Source organism: Pangasianodon hypophthalmus, chromosome 11 (genome assembly GCF_027358585.1).
Source record: "Pangasianodon hypophthalmus isolate fPanHyp1 chromosome 11, fPanHyp1.pri, whole genome shotgun sequence".
Taxonomy (NCBI): Eukaryota; Metazoa; Chordata; class Actinopteri; order Siluriformes; family Pangasiidae; genus Pangasianodon; species Pangasianodon hypophthalmus.
The window spans coordinates 9573285-9586571 of NC_069720.1; the positions used below are offsets into that span (position 1 = coordinate 9573285).

The window sequence follows — 13287 nt, forward strand, 5'->3', positions numbered from 1 at the left end:
TTTATTAAAAAAGATAAATTTATGGAAATAATATGGAAAGTTTTTTTGTGTGGCAACAAAAATGAAATAAAAAGTTTTTTCCTTGTGCCCTATTTTCATAAAATAAATAAATAAATAAACAAAACGTACAACGTGGCAGTAATGCTTGGATTAATACAAAATAAATTAATTCAAATTAATTCAGAGCCTTCTTTCTTGTAAAGACAAAAATAAAAACCTAACACTTCTGTCTTTCACTCTGGCACTGAGTCGCGACATCATTGGCTTCCCCCAGGACCGGATTTCCGCTTCTACCGGAAGTCTTATATTTGGCCTAAGTGTAGCAGGAGAAATGGCTGCTTCCATTGTGTATGGCTAAGCTAACTTACAGTTGGATTGGATTTTTTTAATTTAAAGGCTCGGAGGCTTTAATTAGCAACGGCGTATTTGTGGTAAGCAAAGATCTTAAGATGTTAAACGATAATTGTTAGTGTTAGTTTTGAACTATCAAGAGCGCAAGAAAGCGGAAACCTATAGCGATATCTAGCTAACGCTGTATTAGCGAGCTTATTAGCTTTCAGCCTAGCTTGTAGTAATTAGCTAGTTTATTAAATTAGTCGTTATCCAAGCTTAGTGTTTTTTTCTCTCGTACATTGTGGTTTAACATTAGTAGTACAGCGCATCAATGCCTGAGCAAGGCCCGAGAATGAACGGCTTCTCCCTGGGCGAGCTGTGCTGGCTGTTCTGCTGCCCGCCCTGCCCGAGCCGCATCGCCGCTAAGCTTGCCTTCCTGCCCCCGGAGCCTACGTACTCGGTGCACACGGATGCCGAGGGCGCGTGCAGCCTGCACCTGAGCGAGCGCGCGGATTGGCAGTACTCCCAGCGCGAGCTGGACGCCGTGGAGGTGTTCGGCACGCGCACGAGCCGCGGCAACCGCGTGCTCTGCATGTTTGTCCGCTGCGCGCCCAGCAGCCGCTACACGCTGCTCTTCTCGCACGGGAACGCCGTGGATCTCGGGCAGATGTGCAGCTTCTACATCGGCCTCGGCTCCCGCATCAACTGCAACGTCTTCTCCTACGACTACTCCGGCTACGGAGTGAGCACCGGGAAACCGTCCGAGAAGAACCTGTACGCTGACATCGAGGCGGCCTGGCAGGTGCTCAGGACAAAGTGAGTACAATCCCAGCATCACTGAGTATTACAGTCCAAGCTGCTGGCGTGCAATGAACATCTTCCAACTTCTTGTACTCTTATGAGTCATCACTGTACAGGATTAACACACAGCAGTGTAAAACACCATCATGAGCATTTAACCACTGTCCGACATTTAATAGCAGTCATTTACATCCATGCAAAATTAACATTTGATTTATAGTCTGATTGCAGGCACATACACACACACACACAGACTCTAATTAGTACCCGAAAATACTAGTTCTCAATGCAGGATCTGTAAACATAGCCAAGGGATCTGTGATGTACTTATTTTTATTTTGGTGGAAATTTGTATCATGTCTGCGGGAATTATTTTGTGCCCATCCAGTCAAAAGAGCATTTATGAAGCCAGGCATTGTAAGCTGAGGAGCTCGCAGTCAGCGTTCCAGTCCATCCTAAAGGTGTTCAGTGGGGTTGAGGTCAGGGCTCTGTGCAGGCTGCTGGAGTTCCTCCACACCAAACTCGTCAAACCAAAGGACCTCGCTTTGTGCACAGGGGCATTGTCATGCTGGAACAGGAAAGCTCTTTCCCCAAACTGTTGCAAAAAAGTTGGAAGCATACAATTGTGTGAAATGCGTTTGTATGCTATAGTGTTAACGTTATTCTTTAGTGGAACTAAGGGGCCCAAACCCTGAAAAACAGCCCCAGACCTGTACTATGCCTTCTACATCAAACATTAGTGTTGGCACTATGCATTCCGGTAGGTGGTGTTCTCCTGTCATTCTCCAAACTCTGATTCGTCCATCATAGTGATGCATCATTCATCACTCCAGAGAACATTCCTACAGCTCCAGAGTCCAGTGGTTGTGTGCTTAACACCACTCCATCTGATGCTTGGCTGGAGCGATCTCAGTGATCTTAGGCTTGCGTACAGCTGCTCGGCCATAATAATAATATAATAATAATAATAATAATAATAATGTTTGAATAGTTGGATTATATTCATTAGTAATGGTTATGGGTGTCTGTGCAATGTATTTTACAATTAAAGGCATTCATGACAAAACGTTAGCTTTAAAGAGATTTTCTTGTTGTTAAAGAGAACCCTTTCAGAAACGCTTCCAATTTGAACCTTCTGTAAAGCTCGAACCATTAACCATCCCAGGAGCCTCTGATCAAACCCTTTAGCCCTTACTTGACTTTTCTTATACATAATAATTGGTACATAATAAAGGGTTATGAAACGGATGCAGTTAGACACTGCATTAAATTTAGTACAGCGGGGAAAACCTTGTATTATTTGGAGCATGTTAATGCGTTCAATGAATTCAGCCAACCACGTGTGTAATGCATTGTGATTGATCACACAAGAAATGGTTGGGCTCGTTTGGATATGTTAGGCCTCTGGGATGTGTTGGTGTTGCAGAGAACATAATCGCAGTAATGATCATCAAACTAGATACTGTGCATCCATGGTATAAGCTTTTTCGCTTTTGCTGTCCTTCATTTAAAAAAGCAGTTAAGTAGCTTATACAAGTGGTGTTGCTAGTTTGCATGTGTGTGTAGTGGTAGTTTACTCTATCTGTCCATAATGCAGGAATTCGAGGTCAACAACACTCCAGAAAGGATGTCTAGTGCAGTGTATTGTAGTGAACTTTAAGCTTAATATAACTCCTGTTAGCAAGATTACTAGGAATATGTCAGTGCCAGTATTTTGTATCTTTCTGATACTGTGCTCCTTTACTCATATTTGTTTAAAAAAAAAAAATGTGACTGTTCATTAACACGACAGCATGCGACGTATGCCTTGTGTATGCTGTCGTGTTAATGAACAGACAAAATGAAACGTCACACAACTAGAAGTATTTCTGGATTAATAATGGCAATCATTCGATTTTATTCGTCTGGTTCTTCTCAATTTTTCTTCCTTATATCGTCTCAGGGAGTTTTTCCTTGCCGCCGTCACCTCTGCCTTGCTCATTAGGGATAAATTTATACATATACATTTATAAATTATTTATATATTTCTGTAAAGCTGCTTTGTGACTGTCCATTGTTAAAAGCGCTATACAAATAAAATTGAATTAAATTTGAATTGAATCCAAACTACAGGATAGGCCTAAATAGCTTATATTTAAACATTCAAATAATTTCCAAGATGTAAGTCCTCCTTTGTTAGTTGTTTCCTGTTCAGTGAGTATACCAAAGGAGATGATTTAAGCGTTAAGGTGCTTTTCACTAATGTACACAAAGCTCCACTGTTTCGTGCCGTCCCTGATCATATAATACGGAGTTCTCATTTTCTCATGTTACTCATTTATCCGGCTGCTTCCCGAAAAAGCTAATTTAGTGGCTTTATCTTCCTGGTTAACTGTTTGCATTTAGCTCAACCCTGCTTCAGTCAGGAAGTCCTGATGACCAGAATACAGAGTGTGTGACACAAGGCAAGAATGGCTGTTGTGTGAACTGGTAATTAGACCTGCGTAGAAGTCTGTGGGAAATTCTGCAACAAAAGAGTCTGGAGATGAGGCTGGAACTTTATTGATCTCTCACAAATCAATATAGCGCCAGTCTTCAGTCTGACTGCATATGCACACTACAAAGTCTTAAGAGAGAGAGAGAGAGAGAGAGTAGTGTTGCTGAGAAACTGACTAATTCCTTGATTTAGATCTCTCGCACACACACACATACACACATGTACTTTTTAGGCTGTCTCTACCGTTGCTTGGTGTTCAGTGAGCTGACAAGTGGAAATGTTCATAGCACAGAAAAGGAGCACATTCACTCAGAAACATGTATACTAAAACCCTGATAAACTACCATATATCTTTAGTATATAAATATATCAGATACATTTAGCATATCTTCTTTTTTTTCTTTTTCAAAAAAACAAAAATAAAATAACAATAATAATAATAATGGTGTGCGTTCTCTCTGAAAGGGCATGTGACTAGATATGCATACTATCTCACTGATGTTAAGCTTGTAGACTTTGTGATCGTTTTCACACTTGCATTTCTTCCTGGACTCTGGGCCGCTTAAGCGCCCAGTTTGGTACGATCAGTTAAGTGTGAACACTGTTTTTGAGCCAGGGGGCGGTCCAGAGATCCGATTCCTGGTCCTCTTGAAAAAGGTGTGGAAACGAAACCGTGCTCGAGGCCACATGCCGAGTAACATGATTGATTCAACTTGTCACATTACTGCCTTTTCTGCTTGTGTGACGCAGGGGGAATATTTATTATGGTAATTGATATAAATATAAACCCAGACTTCCATAGCACTGGAGCACTGTAATTAGCTCGCATTTGTGGTGCTAGAGATTGCACCAAGCACAGTGAAAAAGGCAGGTGTTCCTGCATGCCGCGCATTCAAAATGTGCTTTTCTTTGCCACTTGAGTGTTTGCGCCACGGGAAAAATAATAAAAAACAAAAAACATATAAACCTAGTGCTTATCATTTTGCAAACCATAATGCACAAAAGTGACATGGAATTGCACAATCAAGTCACAGGTTGGAAGGAATTCTTTTATGTGAATGCAAACCTGCGTTTATGAGCCCAGAATCTGTCCTGAGCGTGGACTCGTATTCGGACCAAGTGTGAAAAGTCAGTATGTAAGGAATAAAATGTGACGGGGAATGCAGTTATAGGAAAATAATCATTGACCGCATGGTGTAGTTACAATTACCACCTTGAGGATGATCAGTTTCCTATAACGTCATGTCTCAAAGTGTTTTTTTCCTCTTATACCACAGCAATAGGCCAGCACTGACCATTTTTTTTAATTGAAGAATGACACATGATAAAATTTCTTTAATGTTTGCGGAACACCAGTGAAACTATACCATTGTTCCCTCACCAGCTTCTCTTTATTTTTTCCTCATTTCAAGTTAATAAGACAAAAACACAGCTTGGCGAAGCTGGAAAGTGCAAAGCCCTCTGCTCTGAAGACTCTCCCATGTCTGAAAATATAAAAGTTATAGCCTTTTCAAAGTGCTAACATTGGAGACCGCTTCCCAACAAGAAATTCCAAATAAACATCTCCTTGCGCATGTTTTTGTTTAATAAATGAATCGGTTTATGTTGCGAGTCTGCCATACAAATCCTTGTGTAAGTTGTTCCTCTAGAAAAGGTAACGTATTGGAACGAGCACATTCATGTAAACTTGTGATTTGCCTTGCAGTCGGAACTGCTGTTTGAGCTGTTGAGCATGCTGTGGTAGGAAATAAATCTTCATCTCACCAATCGGAATCAAGAATTCAACACAGCTGTGGACGAATTATATAATATCCTATGTTTCAGTGTTGATGTGCATTCTTTCTGAAAGGTCACATGACCAGATATGCACACTGTCTCACACTGTCTGACTGTTAAGCTTGTCCATTTAAGTCACTACGGAGTCATATGTCCTGCATCCAAAGTGAAACATTAAATGGTGGAAAATCTGGCCTGTGGTTCTGCACTAGTGACTGGAAGGTTGAGTTCAGATTGCAGAATGGCTCAAATAGACGTTGTTCGCAACCTCTGTGCTTGTGTTGCATATACACCGATCGGCTATAACATTAATACCACTGACAGGTGAAGCGAATAATATTGATTATCTCATTACTGTGGCACTTGTCAAGGGGTGGGATATATTAGGCAGCAAGTGAACAGTCAGTTCTCAAAGTTGATGAGTTGGAAGCAGGAAAAATGGACACGCGTAAGAATCTGAGCATCTCCAAAATGGCAGGTCTTGTGGGGTGTTCCAGGAGTGAAGGCTAGTCTGTCTGGTCTGACCCCACAGAAGAGCTACTGTAGCACAAATTGCTGAAAAAGTTAATGCTGGCTATGATAGAAAAGTGTCAGAACACACAGTGCATTGCAGCTTGCTGTGTATGGGGCTACGTAGCCGAAGGCTGGTCACAGTGCCCATGCTGACCCCTGTCCACCGCAAAAAGCACCTACAATGGGCATGTAAGCATCAGAATTGGACCATGGAGCGATGGAAGAAGGTGGTCTGGTCTGATGAATCACATTTTCTTTTACTTCATGTGGACGACCGGGTGCATGTGTCTTGTTTACCTGAGAAAGAGATGGCACCAGGATGCAGAAGGCAAGCTGGTGGAGGCAGTATGATGCTCTGGGGAATGTTCTGCTGGGAAATCTTAGGTCCTGGCATTCATGTGGACGTTACTTTGACACATACCACCTACCTAAATATTGTTGCAAACCAAGTACACCCTTTCATGGCAACGGTATTCCCAAATGGCAGTGGCCTCTTTCAGCTGGAAAATGCACCCTTGTTCAAGAATGGTTTAAGGAACATAACAAAGAGATCAAGGTGTTGACTTGGCCTCCAAATTCCCCAGATCTCATTCCGATCGAGCATCTGTGGGATGTGCTGGACAAACAAGTCCGATCCATGGAGGCCCCACCTCACAACTTACAGGACTTAAAGGATCTGCTGTTAACGTCTTTGTGCCAGATACCACAGCACACCGTCCGAGGTCTTGTGGAGTGCATGCTTCGACGGGTCAGAGCTGTTTTGGCAGCACGAAGTACTTTTGAGACTTACTCAATGCTGTACGTCTACTGATAATGTGATAAAGTGTTTAGGGATGATGAGTGGCAGTCTGTTTTTGCCACGAAAAATGTATAAGATTTAGGTTCAGTAATATTTATGCTGCTTATCGAGGTGGTAATCTGCTGAGAAATGATTGTTTCAAGTTTCCTCCACTCTGTATTTGTTCTGGTTTATATATTTTGATTGTTTTATTCCCCACTGCACAAAGGTGATACTTGTAGGTGAAAATGATCTGCCTACACTGTTGGGCAAGTGTCACGGTTCTTTATTTGAATGCAGTCTATACGTGCTGAAAACAGAACAAAGCCATGTGTGGTCTGGGTAATTATTACAGACTGGCTGTGCAGCACACAATCCTTATGCACAACACTCTGCTTGTTGGCTGAAAAACAGCTAGTAATTAATAGCTTCCTTTTTTAAAATGTCACACTGCATTTGCTTATCCATATTGCACTGCATTACCAGGTTATCTTAGACGGTAGATTAAAGTTGAAAACTTCAAAAAAAAAAATTTCAGTGCTCAAACAAAGACTGAAAACTTTTGAATCTCGTCAGAATAAATTAACTCGCCAAGCGGCAAATTTAGCTCAAAGTCGAGGTTCATGCTAATCTGTTTAAGCATTAGCATATCACCACCCGACACCTTTCCCAAATCATTTTACTTCTACTGAAATTGTGCCAGATTTGCTCAAGGTGTTGGAAGTGTGCGTATGAAGTATGGTTCAGTATACCCAAAGAGTTTCACTTTCAGTGGATTGAAGCAGACTTGGCTTGTGTTGACACTAGAAGGTGACAAGTTGCCAGAGTTGCCTCCAGTTTGTTTCTTATGGACATGCACTGTCCAGATTTTTGGGGACTGTGTGGGGTGTTTTTTTTTTTTTTTTTTTTTTTTTATGTAGTGCTTTTTTTTAGTCTTAAATGTTTTCTACCCGGGTATTAGTTTTTTTCATGTATGTAATTTGCACAAAATTAGGAATCTTAGTTAAGTCACTGTAGCCATAATTGAAGCTCTGTTTTATCTAATGAGTAGTTGCCTGCCATTTTGTTGCTTGCTTGTTTTGCTTTTTTGTTTACGTTTCCAGACCAATGTTCAGTAACAGATTTTGTCCTTATGCAGTTAGGGTGATTTTAATTGAAGTTTCTGGATTTTAAATTTGGAATAACATCCTTACAAATAACCTACATGCTCTACTCATTTTGTGAAAGCCATTCGAGGCATCTTCGTTACTGATGATCCCGATACTGGTGTCAGATATCGCTTCGATGCCATGGTAATTTAGTCATAATTGTACAAATGCTCCAGTACCATGTGATATTACATGATAAACCTCGTGTACACTGTTGTGCTAATGAAGAGACGATAGGATTAATGATCAAAGCAAAGTGTGCTCTGTGAAAATATCAAGAGGAGAAATTACACCACCTTCCTACAATAAAAAGTAACCTGATAAAAAGTCTTGTGTTTAAATAGTATTTTGTGTTTAAATAGTGTGTGTGTGAGTGGCCGACCTGAGCACACAGAGCAGTATCAGCGAATGTGGTTATTAAAAAGTCTTCAGGATAGAGAACTTTGCACTTTCTGGTTTCAAGTTTAACAAGCATCTTTTTTTTTTAAATAAAAGGCGTTATTACATTTGAGAGGCAAAAAGAGGCTGGTGATAACAATACACTGTGTCACGATGCAGAAGTGTGACGAAACGTACGATATCAGTGTTCTTTTAATTATGAATGTAATTCAACTGAAGTCTCATTCTGTGGGACTAGAATATAAATATATTCTATAAAATATACAGACTGCACAGTGGTCAGGTGATCATGTTCTTTCATGGAGAGCCTGCGAGATTCCTGTCATGGTAATGTGATTGATAGTGACTGATATCACGATAGAGCCTGAGTACAGTGACCAACACACATTATAGGTGTTATATGGTTACACAATAACGTTATAATGGTTACCTCCACAACCTTCCTGCCCCTCTGTGATCTACGGTGCCTGAAAGAGGCTGTGGAAATCGGGCTTTTTAGCCAGCTTTGGAGCTCATTATGTTTCAGTCGATCATGTTGAAAGTCCCCAGACCAGACATTTGTTAAATCATTATTTTTGGGAGAATTTATAAATTTGTTTATTTATATTTAAGAAATGGTTAAAATGACAGGATGAGCTTTTTGAGTGAGTGAGACTGATTAAGAATGACTGTTTTATTGCAGCTTTAACATAGGTGAGAACAAGAACTTGTGTCTCAGTTGTTCCACAATTTTAAATGTAACTATAAACCATGACCAGGCAAAACTATAATTATTTGCAAATTGCTGTGGTATATGCGGAATAACATGCTCCAGACCATGCTATTATATGAAAATAAGGTGTGATGCGGCATGAGACGGAAGCCTTTTTGCGTTATTTTCGTACAGTGTCATGTTATTCGGGTTTCATCAGTTGAAATGCAGTTCAGCAGACTTTTTGTATGTGGTATATGATTACTTTTTGCAGATATGGCAACTCAACTTATCTTGTCACATAATGCCATTAGAAGTGTTCACTAAAGGCAAATTCGAGACACCAGGTGAAATACTTGGTGTGAACGGCTATCACATATTACTCTCCACTTATGAGTAGATCAGATGTAAATTCCATGTCTGTCAAATCCCCTTCCGTTATTAAAAACAGATATATAAGAATGAGACAAATTCAGAAAAAAAGCGTTTACTGCTTTTCCTTTTTGTCCCTGTGTACCTTAGATTGACATGTTTTGCCGTGTTTGATCAGCAGTACATTTCCGTCCTAAACAAAACAGGCATGAGATAATGGCTTTTACGCCTGTCCTGCTTTTCCATTTCTTTTTGGACGATTATTCGTAAACAATAAATCAGCAGTTTACCGTACAGCAAGCCCAAAACAGACTTGTGTTATTTATGTGAGGGATATTAAAAACATTTTCCTGCCTCTGAATCCTTGCAGCAAAGTTTGAAAATTGATTGTCTTTAAAATGGATTTGTTTACTGAAGTGAAAGGCCAATGTGAATTCTCTCCCCCCACATCCCTTCCCAGGTGTTGATTCAGCTCAGGTTGTATTTGCAACTCGATCTTGCATCCTCTAGTGAGGGATTTCAGAGTGTTTATCATCCACTGCTCCATTTTGGAGTGCTTTAGTCGAGAACTCAGGAGTTACGCGCCTGTTCACTGGGCCGTGTGCATTCATTCCTGCCTGTTAATCTCATCCCACGCTGGGTTCCCTCCTTTATCCTTGCACAGTGTACAGGAGTGCGGAGTGAGCAGGGTTTAATCACTGAGGGTTCACAGGTATGATTCGCCTCATGAGTTTGAGCCCACTACTTAACATGCTACGCAGAGCTTGAAGGAATGTAAATGAAATTTACACAATTCCACCCTGTCCCACGACATGTTTAATGAATGTTTAATAAACTGTATCTCATTGCGGTGTCAATATTTCAGTAAATATGGTAATTTGTAAGGATTCAGGGTAGCACAGTGGATAGCGTTGCTGTCTCGCAGCTCCAGGGTTCGATTCTGAGCTCTTTTTACTGTCTGTCGCATGTTCTCAGCGTGTCTGAGTGAGTGGGTTCCCTCCGGGTTCTCTGGTTTCCTGCTGCCTTGTAAAAGTGGATTGGCTTTGATGAGTGTGTGTGTGTGTGTGTGTGTGTGTGAGATAGGGGTGGGCGATTTGACAAAAAATATTACATCATGATTCTTACAGGCTTTTCTAACGTATTTCATTTTTAAGATATACACCGATCAGCCATAACATTAAAACCACTGACAGGTGAAGTGAATAACATTGATTATCTTGTTACTGTTGCACTTGTCATGGAGTGGGATATTTTTGGCAGCAAGTGAACAGTCAGTTCTCAAAGTTGATGTGTTGGAAGCAGGAAAAATGGACACACGTAAGGATCTGAGTGACTTTGACAAGGGCCAAATTGTGATGGCTACATGACTGGGTCAGAATATCTCTAAAACGACAGGTATTGTGGAGTGTTCCTGGTATGCAGTGGTTAGAACCTACAAAAAGTGCTCCAAGGAAGGACAACTGGTAAACTGGCGGCAGGGTGATGGGCACCCAAGGCTCACTGTTGCCTGTGGGGAGTGAAGGCTAGTCTGTCTGGTCTGATCCAACAGAAGAGCTACTGTAGCACAAATTGCAGAAAAAGTTAATGCTGGCTATGATAGAAAAGTGCCAGAACACACAGTGCATTGCAGCTTGCTGCGTATGGGGGTGTGTATGGGGCTGCGTAGCTGCAGACTGGTCAGAGTGCCCATGCTGACCCCTGTCCACTGCCAAAAAGCACCTACAATGGGCATGTGAGCATCAGAACTGGAGCATGGAGCAATGGAAGAATATATATATATAAGTTTTGCTTAACATTCCAGCAATGTAGTATTGTTCCATTTAAAAAATAATAATAATAATAATAATAAATAAATAAATAAAAATACATAATAAATTTGTATCAGTAATAATCTTTTTAATTATTGTTAAACACATAATGTAATGTAATTCTGTTTTATAATAAACATATATTTAAATTTGTTTATATATAATTAATTTTTTTATACTTTATTTTTAAAATATATATATTTTTTTTTTTGCAAAAAGGTTTAAAAGATTAACTACAAAATCACATCAGGTGCTTCCAGTCTATAATTAGTTTGTAATTATTCTTGTTCAATTAATTAAATTTAAAAAAATGCAATTAGGTATTCAGAATATCTCAGAAAAGCATATTTTGACAATGTATCTTGATTTTGCTGGTACGTCGCCCAGCCCTAGTGCATGATGCCCTGTGAAGGACTGGACTGATGCCCCATCCGGGGTACATTCCCACCTCAAGCCCAGTCCCGGGTTAGGCTCCAGATCCACAACCCTGAGCAAGATAAAGCTGTTACTGAAGATGAAAGAAATCTCAAGCTTTGGATTCAATCTGAGTTTATTGGGGGGAAAAAAGGATCCCATGTGTTTTGGGATGAAGAATCTTAATTTGCTCTAAACAAGAGCAGAACATTTTTAGCCAGATTCTGAAAACCTCAGCGACTTTAAGCAAGAAATCAGTCTCTGCTCAGGCTTGCTAGTCTGACAGGATGATGTGCTTGTGTGCAGTCATGTGTAGTGTTAATTTATAATCGCTCATAGACACAATTACAGTCCATCCTTCAGCCCAGTATGACATCTTTCTGTTTAACTGCCTCTGTCGTTCTTTTTTTTCTCTGCTTTCCTCTCTCCCACCTTCTACGTGTGACCGTGCCCAGGCTGTGGCACCTGTCAGCCCTGCAGGTGTCTCTCTCTTGCAGTAATTAGCAGAGCTTCTATCTCTCTCCTACTAATCTTAGTTCAGGGTCTGTCTCATTAACACCCCAGCTCGCAGCTCCTGAGCTTACACTCATTGCAGAAACAGTGTGTGGTAGCTCACTTCTCTTAGCACATCGTCTTGCTAAATGATGTGTGTACAGTAGGGCAGGGCTTCTCAGCTTCGGTCCCGAGGACCTGGCACCCTACCGAGTTTCAAATGACATCCTGCGCAGTAGATTCTTAATCTGTACATTGTGTATTTGGGTCGCTGATGCTTGAATTTTTGTAAGATAGTAATGGCCCAGTAAATGAAAATGAGCAACTTTTCAAAATGCAGTTAGAAAAAAAATCATCAAAAGCTTAGGACCCCAGGAAAAGATTTTGTGTCAGAGCTATTAGTTCTTTATTTATAATTGTCCAGCAGTCACATGGGTTCAGTAGGTTAACAGTCACCAGCAGGTGACGTACAACCTTTTCAGAATCAGGAACACGAGGTATGTGGAAAAACTAACAAAGCTGAGCAAATTCAAGTGCAGCGTAAAGCTGCTAGCACAACAGTCAACTACCGGTGAGGGGGGGGAGGAGAAGCGATGCTAGACAGTTGGCATGAGATGATGCACTAAGCCACGATATGAGACATATCCTGATACAGACGATATTGACCCAAACGTCGCAGTACACCTCAGTGTATCACCAGTATTTCGTATTGCGTTACTTGAGACACTGATTCTGTCTCATGCCTACTAGCCAGGCATTTTGTGTGATGTGAGAACACCACAGTAATAGGGCCTTTCGCACCGCGGGAACCTTTTCATAGTACCTGAACTAATTGTGGAACTACCCACTTTTTGGCGTTTTAGCACCTCCGGAACAGGGTGCGATTTTAGTCCCGGACTGCCTTTTTCGAGAACCAAATTAGCCGGAGCAGGGTCTAACCAGCACAACTGGAACTACCCATGACATAAGTAGACGTTGATTGGCCAAACGCGTACGAAAACGCCCTCACCCGCCATGATTTAAAACGCCGTGTAAAAATACCATTCTTTCAATCGCTTTACGTATACATCGACGTTCCACGTCCGTTATTGTGAAACCCACGAGACACAACAAAAACACAGCTCCGATCACAGCGTGCTCCATCCTCCGGTTGTTTACGTTGTTCTTTGTTTCTGTTGTTGAATGCTGCGCACAAACGACGTCGCTGTCGACTGGCTTACGTCACTTCCTAGTGCCCACTGTCGGTACTATAGTACTGTAAATTTAGTTCTGGAACTAAAGCGGTG

At 41.0% G+C, this 13287-nt stretch overlaps 1 protein-coding gene across 3 annotated transcripts in view; it reads left to right on the forward strand.

Annotated features, from left to right (window-relative positions):
- Positions 1-234: 234 nt before the first annotated feature.
- abhd17c (abhydrolase domain containing 17C, depalmitoylase) overlaps positions 235-13287 on the forward strand; it is a 43403-nt gene continuing 30350 nt past the window's right edge. Inside the window, exons 1-2 of one of the 3 annotated variants that reach the window (XM_053238110.1) lie at positions 235-431; positions 653-1149. In XM_053238110.1, coding sequence (XP_053094085.1) covers positions 665-1149 — 485 coding nt within the window. In that variant the 5' untranslated portion in view covers positions 235-431; positions 653-664. Of the gene's footprint in view, positions 1150-13287 lie in introns of all 3 variants that reach the window. The other 2 variants (XM_053238109.1, XM_026930761.3) reach the window with 2 other exon arrangements.